The sequence below is a fragment of the Myotis myotis genome, unplaced genomic scaffold (assembly GCF_014108235.1).
Source record: "Myotis myotis isolate mMyoMyo1 unplaced genomic scaffold, mMyoMyo1.p scaffold_m19_p_12, whole genome shotgun sequence".
In the NCBI taxonomy this organism is placed as follows: Eukaryota; Metazoa; Chordata; class Mammalia; order Chiroptera; family Vespertilionidae; genus Myotis; species Myotis myotis.
Window position 1 is genome coordinate 70,620,938 of NW_023416316.1, and position 25,665 is coordinate 70,646,602.

General features: G+C 42.9%; 1 protein-coding gene across 7 annotated transcripts in view; it reads left to right on the forward strand.

Annotated features, from left to right (window-relative positions):
• LOC118667619 (F-box/WD repeat-containing protein 12-like) overlaps positions 1-25,665 on the forward strand; it is a 40,918-nt gene that overhangs the window by 12,094 nt on the left and 3,159 nt on the right. For 2 of the 7 annotated variants that reach the window (XM_036331330.1, XM_036331332.1), the window contains exons 5-11: positions 6,587-6,796; positions 9,269-9,427; positions 10,841-11,051; positions 12,055-12,233; positions 12,315-12,442; positions 24,137-24,246; positions 24,445-24,715. In XM_036331330.1, coding sequence (XP_036187223.1) covers positions 6,587-6,796; positions 9,269-9,427; positions 10,841-11,051; positions 12,055-12,233; positions 12,315-12,442; positions 24,137-24,246; positions 24,445-24,464 — 1,017 coding nt within the window. In that variant the 3' untranslated portion in view covers positions 24,465-24,715. Of the gene's footprint in view, positions 1-6,586; positions 6,797-9,268; positions 9,428-10,840; positions 11,052-12,054; positions 12,234-12,314; positions 12,443-24,136; positions 24,280-24,444; positions 24,716-24,745; positions 24,966-25,665 lie in introns of those variants that run through there. The other 5 variants (XR_004971342.1, XR_004971345.1, XR_004971344.1 and 2 more) reach the window with 5 other exon arrangements.

Sequence of the window (25,665 nt, forward strand, 5' to 3'; positions counted from 1 at the left end):
GAAGCGGGAGGGACTTGGAAAGGAAAATCAGAGAGGGTGTGGGAACGTGGGCAGGAGGGCTAGAGCTGTTTTGGAATGAGTTAGTTATCATTTGTTTTGCTTTTGAATATATTCTTTCTGATCGTATTTGGGATTCTTAGGATATATTCCTAGCAGTGGGATCACTGGGTCAAATGGCAGTTCCATTTTTAATTTTTTTTTTTTTGAGGAAACTCCACACTGTTTTCTATTGTGGCTGTACCAGTCTGCATTCCCACCAGCAGTGTACTTGGGTTCCTTTTTCTCCACATCCTTACCAGCACTCGTTGTTTGTTGATTTGTTGATGGTAGCTATTCTGGCAGGTGTGAGGTGGTACCTCATTGCTGCTTTAATTTGCATCTCTGATGATTAGTGATGTTGAGCACTTATTCATATGTCTCCAGGACTTTTGTTGTATGTCCTCTTTAGATAAGTGTTTATTTATGTCCTCTGCCCACTTTTTAATTGGGTTGTTGGTCTTCCTTTGTTGAGTTGTATGAGTACTTTATATATATGTTTGGGGTTTTTTTTGGAGATTAACCTCTAACCAGATGTATCATCGGCAAAAATGTTCTCCCGTGCAGTGGGTTCTCTTTTCAACTTGACAGCTTTCTTTAGCTGTGCAGAAGTTTTTTAGTTTGATGCAGTCCCATTTGTTTATTTTTTCCTTTGTTTCTCTTGCCCCAGGAGATGTATCTGTGAAAATTCTGCTACATGAGATTTCAGATATTTTGTTGCTTTGTTTTCTTCTAGGATTTTTATGTTTTCCCAATTTATATTTAAGTCTTTAATCCATTTTAAGTTTATTCTTGTGTATGGTATAAGTTGGTAGTCTAGTTTCATTCTTTTGCATGTACCTGTCCAGTTTTCCCAGCACCGTTTATAGAAGAGACTACCTTTACCCCATTGTATGCTCTTGCCTCTTTTGTCAAATATTAATTGAGCATAATTGCTTGGGTTGATTTCTGGGTTCTCTGTTCTGTTTTGATCTATATGCCTGTTCTTGTGCCTGTACCAAGCTGTTTTGATTATGGTGGCTTTGTAGTATAACTTGAAATCTGGTATTGTGATCCCTCCAACATTGGATTTCTTTCTCAAGATTGCTGCAGCTATTTGGGGTCTTTTTTAATTTCATATAAGTTTTTGAAGTATTTGTTCTAGCTCTGTGAAATATGCCATTGGTATTTTAAAAGGGATTGCATTAAATCTATAGATTGCCTTGGGTAGTATGGACATTTTAATGATTTTGATTCTACCAATCCATGAACACAATATAATCTTCCACTTGTTTATATCTTTTTCTATCTCTTTTTTCAGCGTCCTGTAGTTTTCTGAGTATAGGTCTGTTGCCTCTTTGGTTAAGTTTATTCCTAAGTATCTTAATTTGTTTGTTGCAATGGGAAATGGGATCGTCTGTTTAGTTTCTCTTCCTGAAAATTCATTATTGGTGTAAAAGAAAGCCATCGATTTTCGGGTGTTGATTTTGCATCCTGCTATATTGTCAAATTCATTTATTAGATCTAGTAGTTTTTTGGTGGAGTCTTTAGGGTTTTTCTTTGTACAGTATCATGTCATCTGTGAATAATGATAGTTTTACTTCCTCCTTTCTAATTTTGATGCCTTTTATTTCTGCTTGTCTGATTGCTGTGGCTAGGACTCCCAGTACTAGGTTGAATAAGAGTGGTAAAAGTGGACATCCCTGTCTTATTCCTGTTCTTAGGGGCTATGCTTTCAGTTTTTGCTCATTGACTATGATGTTGGCTGTAGGTTTGTCATATATGGCCTTTATAATGTTGAGGCATGAGCCCTCTATTCCCACTTTGCTGAGAGTTTTTATCAAAAAATGGGTGTTGGGTTTTGTCAGATGCTTTTTTTGCATCTATTGATATGATCATGTGATTTTTGTCTTTTAATTTGTTTGTGTGTTGTATCATGTTTGTTGATTTGTGAATATTGTACCAGGCTTGCATCCCTGGAATAAATTCCACTTGTTCATGGTGTATGATCTTTTTAATATATTACTGGATCCGATTTGCTAATATTTTGTTGAGGATTTTAGCATCTGTGTTCATCAGGGGTATTGGCCTGTAATTTTCTTTGTAGTGTCTTTATCTGGTTTTGGGATTAGGGTAATGCTGGCCTCATAAAAAGAGCCTGGAAGTGTTCCTTTTTCTTGGATATTTTGGAATAGTTTGAGGAGTATAGGTGATAGTTCTTATTTGAATGTTTGGTAAAACTCCTCTGTGAAGAATTCCGGACCCGGGCTTTTGTTTGCTGGGAGTTTTTGATTACTGCTTCTCTTTCATCAGTTGTTATTGGCCTATTCAGGTTTTCGGATTTTTCCTGATTCAGTTTTGAGAGATTGTATTTTTCTAGGAATTTGTTCATTTCATCCACATTGTCCAACTTGGCATATAGTTTGTTCATAGTATTTTCTTACAATCCTTTGTATGTCTGTAGTGTCAGTGCTTGCTTCTCCACTTTTATTACTGATTTTATTTACTTGGGTCCTCTCTCTTAGTTTCTTGATGAGTCCAGCTAAAGCTTTACCAATGTTGTTTATCTTTTGAAAGAACCAGTTCATGGTTTTATTGATTTTTTTGTTTTGTTTTTTTGTCTCTGCCATTTATTTCTGCTCTAATTTTTTTCCTTCCTTCTGCTTACTCTGGGCTTTTCTTGTTGTTCTGTTTCTAATTCTTTTAGTTGTAGTGTTAGATTGTTTATTAGAGCTTTTTCTTGTTTAGTGAGGTATGCCTGTAATACTATGAACTTCCCTCTCAGAATTGCTTTTGCTGTGTCCCATAGATTTGGGGGTTGCTGAGTGTTCAAATTCATTTATTTCCAGGAAGTTTTTTATTTCTTTTTTATTTCATTGGTAACCCTTTATTGTTTAAAAACATACTATTTATTCTCTGTGTGTTTGAATTTTTTTTAGTGTTTTATATTGTGGTTGATTTCTAATTTCATGCCACTGTGGTTTAAGAAGATATTTGATCTGATTTCAGCTCTCTTAAACTTGTAGAAACTTATTTTGTGTCCTAACATGTGGTCTATCTTTGAGAATGACCCATGTGCACTTGAGAAGAATGTATATTCTGCTGCTTTGAGGTGGAATGTTCTATAAATGTCAGTTAAATCCATCTGATGTAGTGTGTTGTTTAAGGTCTCTGTTTCCTTGTGTGTGTTTTTTTGTCTGGAAGACCTATCCAGTGATGTCAATGGAGTGTTAAAATCACCTACTATGACTGTATTGCTGTTGATCTCTCCCTTAAAGTTCGCCAAGAGCTTTTTTTATATATTTAGGTGATCCTATATTGGGTGCATAAATGTTTACTAGGGTTATTATTTCTTGATGGATTGATCCATTTAGTATTATGTAATGGACTTTTTTGGGGTCTCTTGTTAAGGCTATTGCTTTAAAGTCTATTTTGTCAGATATAAGTATTGCTACCCCCTTTTTTTTTTTCATTTCCATCTGCATGGAATATTTTTTTCCTCCCTTCACTTTTATCCTGTGAGAAGTCTTTTGTTCTGAGGTACGTCTTTTGTAGATAGCATATTTCAGTCATGTTTTCTTATCTATTGATCTACCCTATGTCTTTTGATTGGAACATTTAATCCATTTACATTTAAGGTTACTATTGATAGGTACTTATTCATTGCCATTTTTATTCTTTAGGCCTATGTTTCTCTCTATATATGTTTCTTCTTATTACAGTAGTGCCTTTAACATTTCCTGTAGTGCTGGTTTGATGATGATAAACCCCGTTAGCCTTTTTTTTTGTCTGAAATTCTCTTTATTTCCCCATCTATTTTGTATGATAGCCTTCCTGGATTTCAGTAGTCTTGATTTCAGATTCCTTCTTTTCATTACTTTGAACACTTCATGCCATTCCCTTCTGGCCTGTAGTGTTTCTGTTGAGAAATCTCCTGATAGCCTTATGGGAGCTCCCTTGTAGGGCATTTACTCTCTCTCTCTTGTGGCCCTTAAGATTCTCTTTTTGTCCTTAATGTTTGCCATTTTAATTATGATGTGTCTTAGAGTGGGTGTCTTTTGATTCCTCTTGATTGGTACCATTTGTGTTTCCTGAACATGTGTGGCTTTTTCCTTCCCCAGCTTAGGGGAGTGTTTTGTCATTATTTATTCCAACAGGTTCTCTTTCTCTTGCTCACTCTCTTCTCCCTATGGGTACACTATGATCTGAATGTTGTTTTGTTTCATGTTGTCCCAAAGTTTCTTTAAATTATCGTCATGCTTTTAGAAAATACTTTTTTTTCCTTTTTCTTAAAATATTTATTGTTGAGAACATTACATATATTTCCACCCCCCCCCCCCATTTTCCCCTTCCACCTGGTTCCCTCCTTGCCCTAGGCCTTCACCACCCTATTTTCTGTGTCCATAGGTAATGCATATATGCATATATGTTCTTTGGTTAATCTCTTCCTGCCCCCCTTTCCCCTTCCCTCTGAGTTCGTCAGTCTGCTCCATGTTTCAGTGCCTCTGGTTCTGTTTTATTCATCATTTTATTTGTTCCCTAGATTCCTTGTTCCTTTGATTTCTAGCTTCAATTGTTGATAGATATGTATTTATTGCCTTTTTATTGTTCACGTTTTTTATCATCATTCTCCTCCTCCTCCTCCTCCTCCTCCTCCTCCTCCTCCTCCCCCTCTTCCTTCTTCTCTTCTTCCTCTACTTTCTTCTTCTTCCTCTTCATCTTCTTAAGGAATACCCTTCAGCATTTCATTTAATACTAGTTTGGTGGGATGAACACCTTTAGCTTTTTCTTGTCTGAGAAGATCTTTATCTGCTCTTTAATTCTAAGTAATAGCTTTGCTGGGTAGAATAGTCTTGTTTGTAGGTCTTTGCTATGCATTACCTTGAGTATTTGTTGTCATCTCTGTGCACCACCACCAGCCTTTGTGTTTAACTTTTAGATACAATTAGTAGGGTAAGCATTCGTGGGAGGACACATGTGTCTGCAGTGTCCTTTAAGCAAGGACGTCTAAAGATTAGGCATAAATATTCCGGTAAACACCCAAGGGTCTAAATGTACACAGACTTGTTGGGAAAGGTCGAGGAACAATTAGGGGCAATCACCTTCAGCCAAACCCCCTAGGGAATTCCAATAAACGGGTTGGTGCCTTCAGCCAACGCTCCTCGGTCAGAATTTCCTCCTTACAGATTTTCCAACCAAGTCTTCCGTGCTCCCCCACAATTATGTCAATGCTTTTCACAGCCAAGCCTTGAGGTAAACTAACATTTTGCTTTTCCTGCAGTCTGTAATTATTCTTTAAAATTTTTTTTTTAGTTTTCTATGTATTCACAATATTTGTCTCCATGTTTTATTTGCTGTTACCTGGAGAATTCTAGGGTTTGAGTTGTCTTTTTCTAGCTTTGAAGTATCTGGTGCCACTAGCAGCTTCCAACACCCCCAGCCCCCACGCCTCTTTCCTGGGCCACATCGAGTGGAGTCCCCAGACCATCGCTGGTCAGCATCTTTCTGCCCTGTTCCGCTGGCCACTGCTTCCCATTCTGAAATAGGAAGGGGAGTTTAACTGCTCCTTCGCCCACTTCCTGCCACTAACCACTGGTAAACACCCTGTGTCCTCCGAAGCTCACCCTCAGTCCGTCCACAGGCCAAGTTCTGCCCCACTGATGGCATGTTAGCTGAGCAACAGAAATCAACTGTTGATTTGTCGGCCTGTGGGGAAGAAAGAAACTAGTGGAAGAATACTGAGATACCAGGTGTGGGAAAAGAGATAGAGACCATGATACAGAGATAACATAATAGAAAAAAGGTCAGAATAACCCCAAATTGGAAAGAAACCTGTGTGTGAGCTCTGGAGACTCAGAACAGTGGCTAGTGGGTTGGTTCTCGGATGCCCTGTCTTAATGTACCGTGGGCCCTCTGGCACTTGGGCTCTTGACCTCTCCAATCCAGTTCTCAGAATCCCGGGAAGAGACCATGGATTCGACCCAGCTTGGGCCACTGGTTTTCCTCTGGGCGTGGGCATGGGCCTGGGCCAGGGCTGGCCTGTGGTGGTACTGCTGGGTTCACTGTAGGGAAGTGGGTGTCCTGGCCAGGGCAGCTGCAGATATGCAACACAAGCCATTCATATCCACAAGCCCGATTAGCTTATCGGTGAAACTGACTACCCAGGTCTGGACGAGTTGCTCCGTGTGGAGGCTCTGTGTGCAGGGATTCGTGGCCAGGTCCCAGCCGGGTGTGTAGTGCTGGATCCCGCCTCCCTGCCCAGCCTTCCTCAGCGGAGCTGTAGGTCACCACCGGAAGTGCAGCAGACATACCGGCCTGTGTGCATGCAGGACCCCACCCTGGGCCCACCTGGTGATGCCACCCAGTCCCCCCCAAAGTCTCTACACACCCACACTCAGCCACCTCCGTGGTATTCCCTGCCCTGCTGTTGGTTAGTCCTGTGAGGATGGGGATGGGGTCCTTTCACCTGCATGTCCCAGTGTGTGCTGGTTGAGGGATGAATGAAAAGAATGTGAGTTTATGAAATAAACTGCTCTATATAAGTTCTTATATTAATTTTGTTGTTGCCCAGGGCATGGAGATCTGGTCGAGCCCTCTACAGCCTGATGCTCTGGTGAATTTGGTGACTTACCCTCAGCTGCAGCTGGTTGTCACCGTGGACGCACAGGGACTCATCAAAGTGTGGGAAGCAGAGAGCGGGCGGGAGTCAGCCTCCTTCTGCCTGCCTACACACTCGTCTGCATTGGAGGCCTCTGACCATCCAGAGGGCCCCTTCCTGCTGGTGAGTGCCCGGCGCTCAGGAGCCTCTGTGGGTGCTAGCCGTCTCCCAGCCAAGGGCCATGGAGAGTTGGAGCTTTGGGTGGATTATCAGGTGTTGCAACCTGGCAGTAAGGCTGGGCTGAGAGTAAACAGTCTTTTCACCTGCTGCAGCTCAGCCTCCTGCAGCTCAGCCTCCTATCACCTGGTCAGAGTAAACGAAAATCCTTTCTGGAAAAGGGTACCAGTACCCCAGGCCTCACATTATTTCTCTTTCAGACATAGCAGCCATCACACACTTAAAGCTAACTAAGGGATAAGAATAGTACCAACTAGCCCTGGCCAGGTGGCTCAGTTGGTTGGAGTGTCCCGTACACCAAAGGTGGTGGGTTCCATTCCTGGTCAGGGCACATACTGGTTGTGAGTTTAGTCTCCAGTTGGGTCAAGTACAGGAGGCAAACTGATCAGTGTTTCTCTCTCTCTCCCTTTCTGTCTCTGTAATACCAATAAAAACATATCCTCCCGCATGCACCCCAACTGGGGCCAGGTACCAAGCCTGCAACCGAAGTACAAGCCCTTCCCTGGAATTGGTCCCGGGACCCTTCCGTCCACAGGCCAAACTGACTAGGGCTGTTATCTTCATTTGTGAAGTAACTTTTTCTTTCTTTTTTCCTAATGTTTTTACTGATTTTTTTTTTTTAGAGAGAGAGGAAGGGAGAGAGAGAAACATTGATGTGAGAGAAAAACATCTATTGGTTGCTTCCCATATGCCACCCCGATCAGGAACCAAACGTGCAACCTGGGCATGTGCCCTCACCGGGAATCAAACTGGCGATCTTTTGGTGCACAGGGCCACCCGGCCAGGGCGAGATAACTTTTTCATCAGTATCTTTTCTGAAGTAATTTCTCTTATTTAATATTTTTTTTTATCCGTTTCCATTCTGAGTGTTGAATTTCTGATTCCAGATGTCCCTTCATATGCTTGTATTGTGATACTTAACTTCCATCCATGTGGCTACAGATCCCTGATTCCTGGTTTTCCTTTGGTGGAATAGTTTTATCAGCTTAAATGTGTTGCTTCTCACTTTTTCTTTTCATGACCTTGTTTGTTGCTGTTTTCTATGCGTTGTGAAGTGTTTGTATTTTCTTGGCCAGTAAGAACAAGTGTTTTCAGGAAAAGAAAGTCCAGATTGTGTTCCAGGTGCAAATGTCTGTGAAAAACGTTTTTTTAAAACAGTAGGTGAAGGACAAGCCATTCAAGAAATGGAGCCCTTGACCATTAGGAGAGAGAAGCTAAGCCATTCCCATATCACTCCATCTGTGGAAATACATTTAGAATAATTAAAACTAAATTTAAAGGCAGTTAGCCCTAGCTGGTTTGGCTCAGTGGATAGAGCATTGGCTTGTGGACTGAAGGGTCCCGGGTTTGATTCCGGTCAAGGGCACATGCCTGGGTTGTGGGATCGATCCCCAGGAAGGGGGCATGCGGCAGCCTATCAATGATTCTCTCTCATCATTGATGTTTCTGTCTCTCTCCCCCTATTCCTTCCTCTCTGAAATCAATAAAAATATGTTTTAAAAATGTAAAAGGCAGTTATAAAATTATCCGAGGGATAACTAACTGGTTTTTAAAATCAATCTGGGATGTGCCTGGCCTTGCTAGGCAAGACAAAACCTGGAACTAAAAAAATACACAGATTTACCTAAAAAATTAAAAACATCTGAACTATAGAGTATTATAAAATTGAGACATAAAAAATCAGGAGAAAACACTGTAGCTTATTTAACAAGGCATTAATATCATATTTTTTGAAGCATAGAGATCTAGTAGAAAAATAGGTGAGGACATGAATAGTCAACTCATAGAAAAAAGTACAAGTGGCCAATAATGTGTAAAGGAGTGAAACCCAACTCATAACCAAGAAAGTAGCATCACAACAAGGCTTTTGACCTACTGGATGAGCAAACACATAAAAAAAAATCGGTATTATAATAAGTGTGATGAAAAATAAATATTTTTATACATGGCAAGTAAGAATATAGATTGAACACTTTTAATAAAGCTTGCCTTTTTCCTGTTAGAAGTTTTAAATCTGATACTCTTTGGACCTAACAATTCCAGTTGTAGGGACCTCTCAGGGGGAAATATTGGCATTGCCACACAAAGATCGTTCATGGTAACAGAATTTGTAAACAACCCAAATTTCCATCATAAAGGGACAAAGTAAAAAGTCCTGGAAAAAAGTCTTCTGATGAGAAGAGATTTCCAAAGAGTATTTGGAAACAGAAAAGGCAGGGCAGGCTGCAGCTCGCATTTGAGCATGAGGATAGCAAGGGCTTCTGTGTGGAGGGAGGAGAGGGTTTGCTCTCATATTGTTTGAGTAATTCATTACTTTTGACTTAATTGTCATTTCACCCCAGTGAGGAAGGAGTTATGTGGCCACCTGGTCCTTGGGTGAGGACAGGACACAGGTGGTCACTGCACTTCGCATTGCAGGCGGCCTGTGCCGATGGAACACTCTACACGCTCACGGTGCCCGGGCTGCAGGTGCTGTCCAGGGTGAGTGTGTTCCCGAACCACCCCGCCAGCCTGCTCTGCTCTCCCGACTGCCAGTGGGTGTTCACATTGGCCCAGGACTCAGACCTGAGCCCCAAGGTCAGTGCTGGGCTGTGTCCCTTGTCCCAAGGGCCAGGCTTTGTGTGCATAGGGAGTGGGTTGTGTGCCCGGTCTTGCACATGCATCTGGGAGGATGGCTTCTCGCACAGGACCACGCCTGCGGCCACTCAGGGCCACCAGCTGGGCAGTGGTGGTGCCGGCCTCTCCCCAGAGCCGCTGCTCTTTCCAGGCTGCTGTGTTGCTCCCAGGTCGGAAGGAGTTCGTGGCTTGGCTAGAGGACAGAGTTAGTTCTGAAGGAGCTGGGGCCTTAGGGACACCTTGGTGGAGTGTCATAGACATTCAGCGGCTTGAGAACAGAGCTTCCATGAGAGCGAGGATGAGAGGGTGTCAGGTCAGGCATGAGGAGATGCTGGCAGTGGGGGACAGCATCATTACCTGGACCGGGCACAGCATGGCCAGCCCGTGGCACTGAGCACCACCACCAGCACCAGATCCCTGGGACCCAGGGAGTGTCTTGGTGATTTATGGGCTCAGAGGCGTCCAGCCTGAGTGCCAGGAACTGACCTGGAAAATTAGAGCGGAGTTGGAGCCCCTGTAGAGGCCTGAGCCATGCTGGGTGGCTGGATGAGGAAGGCCAGGAAGAGAGCTAGGGCAGGCAGGGCAATCAGGCGGCAGTGCCGGGACCTGGTAGCCAGGGGAGGTGAGAGGTCTGGACGGGGCAGTGGAGGAGAGAGGTTTCAGAAAGGGGGTGGCGGGGGCAGTGGAGGAGAGAGGCTTCAGGAAGGGGGTGGTGGGGGACAGTGGAGGAGAGAGGCTTCAGGAAGGGGGTGGTGGGGGACAGTGGAGGAGAGAGGCTTCAGGAAGGGGATGGTGGGGGACAGTGGAGGAGAGAGGTTTCAGGAAGGGGGTGGCGGGGGCAGTGGAGGAGAGAGGCTTCAGGAAGGGGGTGGTGGGGGACAGTGGAGGAGAGAGGCTTCAGGAAGAGGGTGGTGGGGGACAGTGGAGGAGAAAGGCTTAGGAAGGGGCTGGCAGTGGTCACCAGGAGCGGGACCTCTTGACATAGCAGTCCTAGGGACCAAGAAGTGTTTGGGACTAGACTACCTGGAAGTAGGAAGGGATCCTGGAGGCAGACACTGGAGGCAGAAGTAGGACAGTGCTGTGCAGCTGCTCAGAAGCAGAAGAGCCGTTTACTGGAGTCACTCACCCATGCCCTCACTGGGACTCGTGCACCTAGACATCTTCTGGCCAGACGTGGGCTTGGACTGACCTGCTCCCTGGCCCGAGCCACCTGGAAAGGAGGGTCTGCGAGTGGCACAGCTGCTCCCTAATGCCCGGAAGGCCACTGTGGGTGTGGGTCCCTGGGCAGAGCCGCCGGAGAGTGCTCTGGGGTCGGAGGCGTCCCCGTCATCACACTGAGGCCATCGCACTGAGGCCGGCTGTGCTGTTCCCCAGGTGTTCCACTCGCACTCCTTGCTGTGTCCACTGGAAGACGAGCCTCCTGTCTCCACCGCTCTCCCCATCGGGCTGACTTCCAAAGCCTGCTGGGCCCCCGATGAGCCGGCCAGGCTGGTGGTGGTGCACAGAGATGACAGCGGCGTGCAGTGGGTGGTCACCACCTACGAGCCAGGGGCTAAGAAGTCCAGGGATGCAGTGAGCGTTCTGGGTAAGGATCCCCAACAGGACCTGTGGGCCTGCATGTCACCAGCGTTGCATAGGATGCTTCAAGCACAGATTCCTCATGTTGCCTTTGGGACACTTTTTCTTTTCTCGCAAAGAATATAGTGACCCAGCGAATGTTTCCTTGTTTGTGATGTTATGTACTGTGTGGGTGGTTGAGCACCTGCTCTATGTCAGGCCCTCTGCGTAGCCCTGAATTCAGACATTAACTACTGTCAGCTGCCCTCTCCTGACTTATTTTCCTGCTTCCATTCATCCCTGCTTCTCTTCACCGCTGTATCCAAGGCACTGTTCTCAGCACAGTGCAGGCAAAGATGGATAAAAGCCACACCTATCTCTTCCCCAAGGAGCTCCTAGTCCATAGGAAAATAAGACCCACAGCCTTCTCCTTCCCTGTCTCCCAGACAGGCCTTCCCTGTGGTCCTTCGCTGTTTTCCTTTGGTTTTATGTTCATTTGTTTTCATGTCATCATTTGACCTTAGTTTTTATTCTGAGCTTCCTGGCAGCCGAGGAAAAAGGGAAAACAGGATATGGAATAATCCCTTGTCTGATACAAGAAAGCACATGAATTTTTTCAAAAGAGGTAATTTTTTCTTCCTGGTGCCAAACTCCATTAGAAAGTGATCAAGTTGATTTTTTAAAAAAAACAAAAACCAAAATGTCTTGGTTCTCATGTGGCCCTTTTTCATATCACCCTGTCCTAGATGAGGAAGGGTGTTCATTCTCCCCATTCTCTGGATGGTGCTGTGTGCCAGGTACTGTCACTTCCACCTGCACTGTGTCCCCTGTAAGCCAGGCACCGGATTCGGTGTGGTAGAGCCAATGCATGGGAGGCCGAGGGAGTAAACGCGTGGTTCAGCCGTGAACGCTGCTGTAACTGTGAAGCCCGTGCCCTTTTCAATGTGCTGCGTCATCTTAGGTGAGGCACGCTGTCCCGGACTCCAGCTGCTATCGAGAAACGACAATCAGTGTGTTTTTCTTTCAAAAAGTACAGCAGATTGCAAGTTTCAACCTGCCAGACACCATGATGCCTCCTCACCTAATGAAGGGGCACGGCTCCCAAGTGGTGCTGCTGGTGTCGGGGTCTGAGCTGGTGCTCTTCACCATCCACGGCCTGCGGCTGGCAGCCTTCCAGGACCATCAGCGGCCCATCACGTCCCTGTGTGTGGTGAGTGCGCACCCCCGGCCCGGATCGAGGAGCCCAGCCCCCGGTGCCCACATCCCCGCCTCACGTAGCTTTCATTTCAAGGACCAGAGCCGAGTCGTCACCTCTTCTTTCGACCTCTCCTTGCGCGTCTACATGTGGAAAAAGGGGAATAAATTTCCTGTCCTCAAGAGCTGCTATCACTTGCTCGGGGGCTCCCACCGCTGGGCCAGGTAATTGCATCCGATTCCTCCTTTACCTGTAAGACGGCCTCTCCTGGCCTCCCCACAGTGGCTTTTTTTATATATATATAATTTTTTATTTATTTTTAAATTTTTTTTTTATTGATAAAGTTTTATGTATATCTCCTTTTCCCCTGATTGACCCCCCCCCTTCCCACCCTGGGCAAAACCCCCCTCCCCCGCCCCAGTGTCTTTGTCCATTGGTTATGCTAATATGCATGCATACAAGTCCTTTGGTTGCTCTCTAACCCCTCCTCCCCTGCCATTTGTCTCTGGATCTATTTTTGTTCATCAGTTTATGTTGATCATTATATCCCACAAATGAGTGAGATCATGTGCTATTTATCTTTCTCTGACTGGCTTATTTCGCTTAGCATAATGCTCTCCAGTTCCATCCACGTTGTTGCAAATGGTAAGAGTTCCTTCTTTTTTTACAGCAGCATAGTATTCCATCGTGTAGATGTACCACAGTTTTTTAATCCTCTCACTGATGGGCACTTAGGCTGTTTCCAAATCTTAGCTATTGTAAATTGTGCTGCTATGAACATAGGGGTGCATATATCCCCCACAGTACCTTTTTAAGGATTCCCTTGGAGAGAATGTGACTGGGACTTGGAGTCCTAGCCTAGCCTGCCCCGCACTACTTGGGGACCCAACAAAAGTCACTGGTCAGAATCTGTTTCCTCTTCTTAAAAAAAGATGCTCTGCACCCTCCACTCGGTCTCCTTAAATGTACGAAACCGCCACCCACAGTTTATGTGGCATCACCCACATTGCCCAGGTGCAGTGGGCGTGCAAAGGTGTGGTATTGTACCCAAAGTCCCACGGGGATGCGGGAGGTCCGGGGTGGGGCCTGACAGCCCTGCAGCCCAGCCTTACCCTCCCTTCATAGCCCACACAATTCTGAACTCTGCCAGACCCTGGTGTGGGGGGGTCCGTGGGGGAAGCCTGTGAAAGGGAAAGAATGCGGTTCTGCATCGTGCTTTTGGGTTAATAGTTTGGAACCACTTGTGAGCCTTCTTGCTAGAGGGCCATAGAGGACAGGGCTTCCAGATCTCATATTCCATCTGGGGGAGTTGTCACTTTCTTGTCATGAGGTATGCAGTAAATTCAGCCTCCTGTGACAAACTTCTCACAACTACGTATTTACTTATTTATTTTATTTTTTTTTTATTTTATTTTTTTTTTATTTTTATTTTTATTTTTTTTTATTATTGCTTAAAGTATTACAAAGGGTATTACATATGTGTCCATTTTATCCCCCCGCCCTAGACAGTCCCCTAGCCTCCCCTACCCCCCAATGTCTTGTGTCCACTGGTTATGCTTATATGCATGCATACAAGTCCTTTAGTTGATCTCTTACCCCCCTACCTCCTGCCCCGCAACCCTCCCCGGCCTTCCTGCTGCAGTTTGACAATCTGTTCGAGGCAGCTCTGCCTCTGTATCTATTATTGTTCAAAAGTTTATAATGGTCTCTATTATCCATGAATGAGTGAGATCATGTGGTATTTTTCCTTCATTGACTGGCTTATTTCACTTAGCATAATGCTCTCCAGTTCCATCCATGACGTTGCAAATGGTAAGAGTTCCTTCCTTTTTAGAGCAGCATAGTATTCCATCGTGTAGATGTACCACAGTTTTCTAATCCATTCATCTACTGATGGGCACTTAGGTTGTTTCCAGATCTTAGCTATGGTGAATTGTGCTGCTATGAACATAGGGGTGCATATATCCTTTCTGATTGGTGTTTCTGGTTTCTTGGGATATATTCCTAGAAGTGGGATCACAGGGTCAAATGGGAGTTCCATTTTCAGTTTTTTAAGGAAACTCCATACTGTCTTCCATAGTGGCTGCACCAGTCTGCATTCCCACCAGCAGTGCACAAGTGTTCCTTTTTCTCCACATCCTCTCCAGCACTTGTCGTTTGTTGATTTGTTGATGATAGCCAGTCTGACAGGTGTGAGATGGTACCTCATTGTTGTTTTGATTTGCATCTCTCGGATGATTAGTGACTTTGAGCATGTTTTCATATGTCTCTTGGCTTTCTGAATGTCCTCCTTTGAAAGGTGTCTATTTAGGTCCTTTGCCCATTTTTTGATTGGATTGTTTATCTTCCTTTTGTTAAGTTGTATGAGTTCCCTATAAATTTTGGAGATTAGGCCCTTATCAGATATGACATTGGCAAATATGTTTTCCCACACAGTGGGTTTTCTCGTTGTTTTGTTGATGGTTTCTTTTGCTGTGCAGAAGCTTTTTATTTTGATGTAGTCCCATTTGTTCATTTTCTCTTTAGTTTCAAGTGCCCTAGGAGCTGTATCAGTGAAGAAATTGCTTCGGCATATGTCTGAGATTTTGTTGCCTTTGTATTCTTCTAGAATTTTTATGGTTTCCTGTCGTACATTTAAGTCCTTTATCCATTTTGCGTTTATTTTTGTGTATGGTGTAAGTTGGTGGTCTAGTTTCATTTTATTGCATATATCTGTCCAATTTTCCCAACACCATTTATTGAAGAGACTATTTTGGCTCCATTGTATGTTCTTGCCTCCTTTGTCAAATATTAATTGAGCATATTGGTTCGGGCCGATTTCTGGGCTCTCTATTCTATTCCATTGATCTATATGCCTATTCTTGTGCCAGTACCAGGCAGTTTTGAGAACAGTGGCTTTGTAATACATCTTGATATCTGGTATTGAGATCCCACCTACTTTGGTCTTTTTCAGGATTGCTGCAGCTATTCGGGGTCTTTTTTTATTCCAGATGAATTTTTGGAGAGTTCGTTCTAGATCTCTGAAGTATGCCGTTGGTATTTTAATGGGAAGTGCGTTGAATTTATAGATTGCTTTGGGTAGTATGGACATTTTAATGATGTTGATTCTACCAATCCATGAACACGGTATGTTCTTCCATCTGTTTATGTCTTCCTCTATATCTTTTTTCAACGTCCTGTAATTTTCTGAGTAGAGGTCTTTTACCTCTTTAGTTAAGTTTATTCCTAGGTAGCTTAATTTTTTTGGTGCGATGGTAAACGGGATTGTTTTTATAATCTCTCTTTCTGAAAGTTCCCTATTGGTGTATAGAAATGCCTCGGATTTCTTGGGGTTAATTTTGTATCCTGCTACATTGCCAAATTCATGTATTAAGTCCAGTAGCTTTTTGATGGAGTCTCTAGGGTTTTGTATGTATAATATCATGTCGTCTGCAAATAAGGACAGTTTTACTTCCTCTTTTCCAATTTGGATGCCTTTTATTTCTTCTTCTTGCCGAATTGCAATGGCTAACACTTCCAGTACTATGTTGAACAGGAGTGGTGAGAGGGGGCATCCCTGTCTTGTTCCTGTTCTTAGGGGAAATGGTGTTAGTTTTTGTCCATTGAGTATGATGTTTGCTGTGGGCCTGTCATATATGGCTTTTATTATGTTGAGGTATGATCCTTCTACTCCCACCTTGCTGAGAGCTTTTATCAAAAATGGGTGTTGAATTTTGTCAAATGCTTTTTCTGCATCAATTGATATGACCATGTGGTTTTTTTCTTTCAATTTGTTTATGTGATGTATCACGTTTATTGATTAGCGGATATTGTACCATCCTTGCATCCCTGGGATAAATCCTACTTGGTCATGGTGTATGATCTTTCTGATGTACTGCTGGATCCGATTTGCTAAGATTTTGTTGAGGATTTTGGCATCTATGTTCATGAGGGATATTGGCCTGTAATTCTCTTTCATTGTGTTGTCTTTACCTGGTTTTGGTATTAGGGTGATGCTGGCTTCATAGAATGAGCTTGGAAGTGTTCCTTCCTCTTGAATTTTTTGTAGTAGTCTGAGGAGGATAGGTTTTAGTTCTTCCTTGAATGTTTGGTAAAACTCCCCTGTGAAGCCGTCTGGTCCTGGGCTTTTGTTTGCTGGAAGCTTTTTGATGACTGCTTCAATTTCTTCCATAGTTATTGGCCTGTTGAGATTTTTAGATTCTTCCTGATTGAGTTTTGGAATGTTGTATTTTTCTAGGAATTTGTCCATTTCCTCCAGGTTGTCTAGTTTGTTGGAGTAGAGCTGTCCATAGTATTTTTTAACAATCATTTGTATTTCTGTGGGGTCTGTTGTTATTTCGCCTCTATCGTTTCTGATTTTGTTTATTTGGGTCCTCTCTCTTTGCTTCTTGGTGAGTCTGGCTAGAGGTTTGTCAATCTTGTTTATCCTTTCAAAGAACCAGCTCTTGGTTTCATTGATTTTCTGTATTGTTTTTTTGGTCTCTATGTCATTTATTTCTGCTCTAATCTTTATTATCTCCTTCCTTCTGCTCACTCTGGGGTTTTCTTGTTGCTCTCTTTCTAATTCTTTGAGTTGTAGAGTTAGATGATTTACTACCATTTTTTCTTGTTTGTTGAGATAGGCCTGTAGAGCTATAAACTTCCCTCTCAGGACTGCTTTCATTGTGTCCCATAGGTTTTGGATTGTTGTGTTTTCATTGTCATTAGTTTCCAGGATGTTTTTAATTTCTTCTTTGATTTCATTGGTAACCCAATCAATATTTAATAGCATGCTATTCAGCTTCCAGGTGTTTGAGTATTTTGGGTTGTTTTTATTGTAGTTTATTTCTAATATTATGCCATCATGGTCTGCGAAGACGCTTTTTATGATTTCAATTTTCTTGAATTTGGGGATACTTTGCTTGTGACCCAATATATGGTCTATTTTTGAGTATGTCCCATGAGCACTTGAGAAGAACGTATATTCCCTGGCTTTGGGGTGAAGTGTTCTGAAGATGTCTATTAAGTCCATCTGATCTAGTGAGTCATTTAGGATTGCTGTATCTTTGCTGATTGTTTGTCTATAGGACTTATCCAGTGCTGTTAGTGGTGTATTAAAGTCCCCTACTATGATTGTATTGTTGTCGATCTCTCCTTTGATATCTTCCAGGAGTTTTTTTATGAATTTGGGTGCTCCTGCATTGGGTGCATATATGTTCACCAGGGTTATATCTTCTTGTTGTATTGATCCCTTTAGTATTATGAAGTGGCCTTCCTTATCTCTTGTTATGGACTTCACTTTGAGGTCTATTTTGTCCGATATAAGTATTGCTACCCCAGCTTTCTTTTCCTTTCCATTTGCCTGAAAGATATTTTTCCATCCTTTCACTTTCAGTCTGTGTGAGTCCCTTCTAATGAGGTGGGTTTCTTGTAGACAGCAGATGTATGGGTCATGTTTTTTTATCCATTCAGCCACTCGATGTCTTTTGTTTGGAGCATTTAGTCCGTTTACGTTTAAAGTTATTATTGAAAGGTACTTGTTTGTAGCCATTTCTGTTTTTGTGTGGCTGTTTTCTTTCTGAGCTTTTTATTTCTTATTTTTATACCAGTCCCTTTAGCATTCCTTGCATTGCTGGCTTGGTGGTGATAAACTCCCTTAGCCTTTTTTTGTCTGTGAAGCTTCTTATTTCCCCTTCAAGTTTGAATGATAGCCTTGCTGGATAGAGTATTCTTGGATTTAGTCCTTTGCTTTGCATCACTTTGTAAATTTCCGTCCATTCTTTTCTGGCCTGATGTGTTTCTGTTGAGAAATCATTTGACAATCTAATGGGAGATCCCTTGTATGTAACTTTCCGTCTCTCTCTTGCAGCCTGTAAGATTCTCTCTTTGTCCTGAACATTTGCCATGGTAATTATGATGTGTCTTGGTGTGGGTCTTTTTGGGTTCAACTTGTTTGGGACTCTCTGGGCTTGTGTGACTTTTTTCTTCCCCACCTCAGGGAAGTTTTCTGATATTATTTCTTCTAATAGGTTTTCTAATCCTTGTTCATCCTTCTGTTGTTCTGGTACCCCTATTATTCGTATGTTGTTTCGTTTCATGTTGTCCCAAAGCTCCCTTAGGCTCTCCTCCTGTCTTTTCATTTTTTTCTCCAATTGCAGTACGTTTTGGGTGTGTTTTGCTTCCTTGTCTTCTAAATCACTAATTCGGTCCTCCGCTTCTCCTAGTCTACTGTTGATACTTTCAATGGAGTTTTTCATTGCAGCTATATCACTCTTCATTTCTTCTTGGGTCTTACTTAAGTTGTTGATTTTTTCATCTGTTTCTTCTAGCTTCTTGCAGAGGTTGTCGATTTTTTCCTCCATCCGGTTTATGCACTCTAGGACCCTTATTCTGAATTCTTTTTCTGTCATGTTGCATGCCTCTGTATTACTTAGCTGCTTTTCTGGAGAGTCCTCCTTCTCTTTTCTTTGGGGGTTTCTTTGTCTACCCATGTTTGATCTCGCTGACATATCTAGACGTTGAGTCGTTCAGTGGCTGCTCCCTTGGTGGCAGTGACTCCTTGGTCTGTGGTTGCTCTTCTGGCGGTTGCGGTAGCAGCTGCTCTTCAGTTGGCAGCAGCTCCTCTGGTGGGTGCTGTTCACAGCTGTGGTGGCTCTTCTGGCTGGTGGGGCAAGGTTTCACGTACAGCTGCTGTTCCTCAGCAGAGGGTGTGGTGCTCAGGAGGTTGCTGTTGCTTGGATCTGCTGCGTTGATTTAAAGGCACAAAATACAACACAACAAGGCACCACGTACCAGGCACTATACACAAATATATTCACGATATGAATAACCCCAAATAAAGGTGACCACCTGAATTAAGAGAATTAGGGGATAAGGAAGAAGGAAGAGAAAAAGAGAAAAGAGAAAAAAGAAAAGAAAATTAGGGACCAAAAAAAGGAGTGCAAAAATGAAATTGGGAAAAAGGAGGGGGGAAAATAAAAGCGAGAAAAGAAAAGAAAAGAAAAAAAAAAGAGCGAAAAGAGAGAATGAAGTGGAAGAGGGGAAGAGACTTTTTTATATGAGGAGAATACTCCTATAGAACAGCCATTAATCCCAACAACTTCCAGCAACAGCTCCCTGGAGATGAATGCAAACTAGAAACAACCAATAATATAACGATGAAAATAGAATGGAGAACACTAATCCCAAAATAAAATAAACAGAAAATAAAATGGCACTTTAAAAAAAAAATGGTAAAATGGTAGCAGTAATAATACTGGTTAAAAATAAGAAGGTAGTAATTAAAAGGGTAAAATCAGGTGATGGAAAAAAGAAGAAGAAAAAAAAAAAGAAAAAAAAAAGCAGAAGAAAAAAAAAAAAAAAAAAAAAAATTTGGTTTCTTAGTTAAAAGGTGAAAAAAGAAAAAAAAAATATTGCAGTAGTGAAGGTCCTTCGGTTCTTCTATTCTTCAGTGTGGCTCGCCTTAGACCTGCCAGGTATTCAGGAGAGTGTTGAGTTTCCCTGCGATACACTGTTCCTCTGTGTTGTAAACCACAGTCCTTATTTTAAAGCAAGCCGCATTTGTTTCCCAGACTGCCTTATTTTGTGTTTAGCAAAGAGTCAGTTTGTGGGTCAGCCTCTGGGTGGCAGTGTTCTGGGGTTGGCCTCTGAGGCTATAGGGCCTCTCTGTCCAGTGGAAGTTCACTGCCCAGAGCTGGCTGCGTAAGAGTTACCAGTGCTGTGTTGTTGCTGGGATTGAAAATCCCTCTATAGGCCAGACCCTGTTAACTCCCAGGGACTGATCAGGTTATTTTAATCCTTGATCTCCTACAGGGTGGAATCTGGGTGTGGCTGTGCTCCTTGCCTGGGGGCTGGGGGGAGGAGTCTCACTCTCCGGAGAGAATGGCTGCCTCAGCCCTGGGCTCAGGGGTGGCTCAGCACTCAATTCGCTGCCACCTCTCCCTGCCCCCCTTCTCTCCTCAGTCTCTCCCCAGATTCCACTCCTCCGCACACTCTCCCTCTCTTCAGCACAGGTGAGTGTCTGTATCCGACATGTCCCATGAACAGGGTTCAGTGAAAACAAACAAACAAACGCCGGCCGCGGAAACGGGGAAGGCTTGGTTTCTGTAAGCTTCTTCTCTTACCGGGACTGCATGGTCTGGTCAGCTCTTCAGGCTGCCCCCTTTAGGCTCAGTCCTCCGTGATCACAGACCCAGCTCTCCATTCCCCCGGCGGCGCCAGGAATCCCGCGGTTCTCCTTTCCCCTGTTAGGGGCTGTGCCTGTCCCAAGGGACGCGGCTGTCTGCCACACGCTCTCCCTCCGACTCTCTGGGCTCAGAGGTCTGGCGAACTTTCCTGCCCAAATCCCTGGTTTTTTTACCTTTCCAGGGGAGTTCTGCTCTTCCCGGCTGCAAACCGTCTCGCCAGCTGAGGAATTTCGCCAATTCGGGGTGGATGTTACTAGTTTCAGCTGCTCACTCCATTTTCTACTTATTTATTTTAAAATTTTATTTTCTCCATTAACATTTATTCCCCCATACCCTTTTCCACCTCCACTCACCCTTTTGCCCCTGCAATCACCACACTGTTGTCTGTGCCCATGAAACATCTTATAATCTTAAATGAAAAAATACAGTGCCCCAAACCAAATATTTAAAAAAATTACAGATTTCTGTAACAAAACTACATATTTTCTGAATTGTAAATCAGTAGGTATTTGAGGACAATTATTAGAGGAAATTCCTAAAACAGGAGAATCTTAGTTCTTTTCAGTAAATAAATACAATTTTCTGGGAAGATTAAGAATTAGTAGGGAGTCAACTAAATTTTAAGATCATTGGTCTGTAGGTAGTTTTTAACCCTCTCAACTTTCTAAACAAAACGTAAGGCCAACTCAGTGCTCTGTATTCTGAAAGCATTGGCACCAGCAACTGCTTCACTCAGAATTCCTCATTAAATTCCTTGGAAGTCGGAGGTCTGGGCCGAACAGGAGTGTTTGGGAGCCAGGCCGTTCCATGTCCACATTTGCAGGTGGGGACGTACTGTACTTCCGCTAGTTTACGCTGGGATACATTTGTACTAGGTTCCCCTGTACTTGGGAGCGGCGTCATGGCCTCGCTCTGCTGTGTCTGCTGTGGATCCGAGGCCCGCCTGTGTGAAGTGAGCCCCTCTGTCAATAATAACGATGATCTCTTCCAGGGGCAGGGATACCGTCCCTCCTCTGGGGAGATGCATGCAAACACCTGTGCTGTTGCCTTGTTCAGGTCAACCTTCAGGGGCTTGTGCTTAGATGTTGGCCTCACGAATGGGCTGTTTCATTCTTTTTTATCTGTCTTTACGGAATTCTCTATTGCATTCTTTACAGCACTACTGAGTAGTTAGAACATCCTCTCACTGACACAATACTGTTCTTAACTTAGCAAGCAAGTAGCATGTTTAGAAACTTCTTTATAAGTCTTTTTAAACACTGCACTGTGTGCATCACAAAGCTGCATACATCCATTTGCTGTATTGCACTGCTCTCGTCATGGTAAGCAAGTAGAAACTTTGGAATCTCCCATTTCACATGTGCTTTTAAACACTGCAGTACACGCATTATAAAATTGTAAACATGTCCATCTGCTGAAGTGACACTGTTTTCAGTGTGGCAAGTGAGTGGCACATCTCAAAAACGTGTTTTAATCAGGACTCCAGAACGAATGGATCATGACCTCAAATTATGCCCCTTCCCTGATTTACAACACGTACCTCCAGAAATCCTTAGTTGAGTGGTAATTTCTTTTTTGGGGAGCTTCATTTGGCAATCATAAACCCAGAAATCTTGCTTAATGCTGTTGTTCCCTGTAAGTTCTAAGATGTGCAACATTTTATCTCCTTTTTTGGGACCTTCGTGACTACTGCAAGAAATAACCAAAACTTTCTAGGAACTTTTCAGTTTCCTAAAATGTTGTCGTCTCTGAATACGAATTCTGATTCTCCAAAGAAAATGTGTATTAGACATAAATTTACCAGCAACCCAGTAGCACTTAGGATCTACCCAAGAGAAACAGACCTGTGTCTACACAAAGACGTTAGAGGAAGGTTCGTATGTACCTAAGGAAATAAATTCATCTACACCCAGACTTTATGTGAATCTTCACATCTACTCAAGAGAAATAGACACACACACATCTACACAAAGACTTGCATGGGATGTTCTTAGCAGCTTTACTCAACCCTAAAAGTGCAGACAGTTCAAATGCCAGCCGATATGGATAAATCCACTGTGGTACATCCATACAGGGAATATTACTCAGCTATAAGAAGGAATGGTGCATTGACATACACTTGACATGGGTGAAATGCAGAAACATTGTGCTCCACTAAAGAAGCCAGATGTATACGATAGTACTCTATGATTCCATTTATGTAACATCCAGGAGAGGCAAGTCTGTAGGAACAGAAGATAAATTAGTGGCTGCCCGGGGCTGAGAGTAGGATGGGATTTACTACAGATAGGTACAACAAATCTTTTTTAAAATTTATTTTAAATTTTTATTTTTATTTATTTTTTTTGTTAATCCTCATCTGAGAATTTTTTTTTCCCATTGATTTTTTTTTTTTTTTTTTTTTTTTTTAGAGAGAGTGGAAGCTGAGAGGGAAAGACAGAGGGAGAGAAACATCGATGTGAGTGAGACAAATCAATTAGTTGTTCCTGCATGTGCCCTGACTGGGGCTGGGGATCAAGACTGCAACCGAGGTACATGCCCTTGATCAGAATCAAACCTAGAACCCTTCAGACTGCAGGTTGATGCTCTAACCATTGAGCCAATTGGGCTAGGGCACAACATCTTTTTGGAGTGATGGAAATGTTCTAAAACTGTATCATGGTGATGGTTGCCCCACTCTGCAAATTTACTAAAAATCAATTGAGAAAGAAAGACTTAAGAGGAGGAATGATGATTCTAAAGAGAGAAAGCAGATGCAAATTCAACCTTCTTTGCCCAAAAATCACAGTGATCACTGGCTGGCTGACCAGATCGGGGACCTGCTCAGCCCCTAGGTAGACCAGCCAATGCTGCAGTTTTCTGAGAGTCTGGAAACTGCTGCATTCCACTTTTGATATTTCTAAGTTGACTAGAACTTTAGTTGCTACTTAAAGAAAAACTTAGTAAGTCAGCATGGGCTTGAAGCTAAAAGGTATTTCACGAAGGCCAGAGCAGCAGGACTCGAGAAGCAGCCTGTAGCCCAACAGCTAGGCCTCTGTAAGAAACAAGAAATTCCTTCTCTAATTTTGTTTTTGCTTAGTTTAGTTTGGTTTGGTTTTCTATATACCTGCTTCATTTTTCTCTCACGCCTCAGAGCAGCACATGGTACGTTTGTCTACGCCAGTGGTTCTCAACCTTCTGGCCCTTTAAATACAGTTCCTCATGTTGTGACCCAACCATAAATTTATTTTCGTTGCTACTTCATAACTGTAATGTTGCTACTGTAATGAATCATAATGTAAATATGCAGGATGGTCTTAGGCGACCCCTCTGAAAGGGTCGTTCAACTGCCAAAGGGGTTGCAACCCACAGGTTGAGAACCGCTGTTCTAGGCAGACACAGGTAACATCACAGAGAATGGTGGCCTTATTAGCTGCTGTGTTCACATCTTCACCGAGACTGATCAGGAACTGATGGTTCTAAATGCTGGGGAATGACTCAGACCTGCCAAGATTAGATCAGGTGCCCCTCCTCCTATATCAGGAGAAGTTTCCAGAATAGCCAGGATCACTGTGATTCAGGCAGCTCCTCTCAGGAGGGTCCGAAGCTGATATTCCCACTGCAGAAGTGGTCGTATTTGCTAATTGTTACCAATGAATGTAGGTCCTCAAACGGGGCTGGGTGGAGGAGGTATGAGGTTGTGTGTGAAGACCCCACTGCCAGCACATTTGTCCTCGTCTCAGGTTAACACGCAGTGTGTCCTTTCCTTCGCAGTGGATTTACCCAGGTGGACAGTGACAGCATGAGCATTGTGGGCGTGGAAGCCAGAAGCGCTGGCACGAGTATTCTGAGGTCATACTACTTCCAACTGCGACGAGACCTAGGTGACTGCATTGGTTAAAGATCATCTCACTCTGGTGAATAGCTTGTGTACATACAGACTAAAATGATTTTTTAATCAACATTGGGAATGGAAGTAGTAATTTTCAAATGCCTCCTAGGAGCGGGCACTGTGCTATTTGAGTTTATGTAAATAATCACAGCAAGCCGATAAAACAAGAATGATTCTCTCTGTTTTTCAGACAAGGAACAGGAAACGTAACAGGAGAGTCAGTAACCTGTTGTTGGCCCATGTTGCAGCTGCCTAGCAATCTGCCCAGCGCTATTCAGATAGTAAGTGGCAGAAAGGAGAGAATGCCCAACGGGGGACTAGAAAGCCCCTGCTTACAGTGCTGGGGGTGTCACAGAATCATTTTTGTTGTTCAGATGTGTAAGTAAATGTATTTTATCTTCTTAATCTTGTGCAGTGTGCTTTAGACACATTAAAAAAATAAATCGCTATCATGTAGATGAGTTTCATGGCATTGCATCATGTAATTGTAGGGAGACTTTCGTATTTTTTGATGGTGGTGCCCCTGGACTTGGTCCCCTCGGAAGCCCTGACTGGTGTAGTGGCGTATCTTTCAGAGTTCTTAATTGTAAGCAAGAGGAACAGCAAGCTGGTGGGTCTCTGTGAGTCTTCCTCAAATCCTTTCATGAGCTCCTGATGTAGCCCAAGATATTCTGTATTAAGTGGATATAAAACATTAAAATATTCTCTCTAGCAATTGACTACAAGTGAAGTCTTTACAAATTCTAAAATAGTAATTGCTAATTGTAATTCAATAATTCCTTTTTTTAAAAAAGAGTGGCTTTGATACATACACACAGAAGATTGAAAACATTTTAAGATAGATGGATTAAGTAGAAATAAAATCTCAGTGAAATAGGGGCAGAAGATAATTTTCTTGATAAAGGAAATCTAGAAGAAACAGCAATCATGCTTAATAATTAGAAACATTTCCACTGACGTTAGGAACAATGTAAGAGTGACATCACCACCATAATTATTACCTTGGAGGTGCTAATAAATGTAATACTTTTTTAAAAACAAAACTGAGTTCTAAAAATATTAGAAAGAGGTATATTAACCTTAATTTCTAAAAAAAAATATTATCTTAAGAAAATAATTAGAATTAATAAAGCAAAATTCCTCATGATTGGTGAATTAGTTATGTACATATTAAAATTAGGGTACCAACAATTAGAAAATATGATAGGAAAAGTATGCCATCACAATAACAGCAGAAATTATATCTTGAAATGATCTTTTTTTTAATCCTTACCTGAGGATATTTTTCCCACTAATTTTTTTCTTTTTCTTTCTTTTTTTTTTTTTGTTAAGGGAGGGATGGGGAGAGAGAGAACCAGCAGTGTAAGAAAGACACATTGATTGGTCACCTCCCACATGCACCTTGACTGGG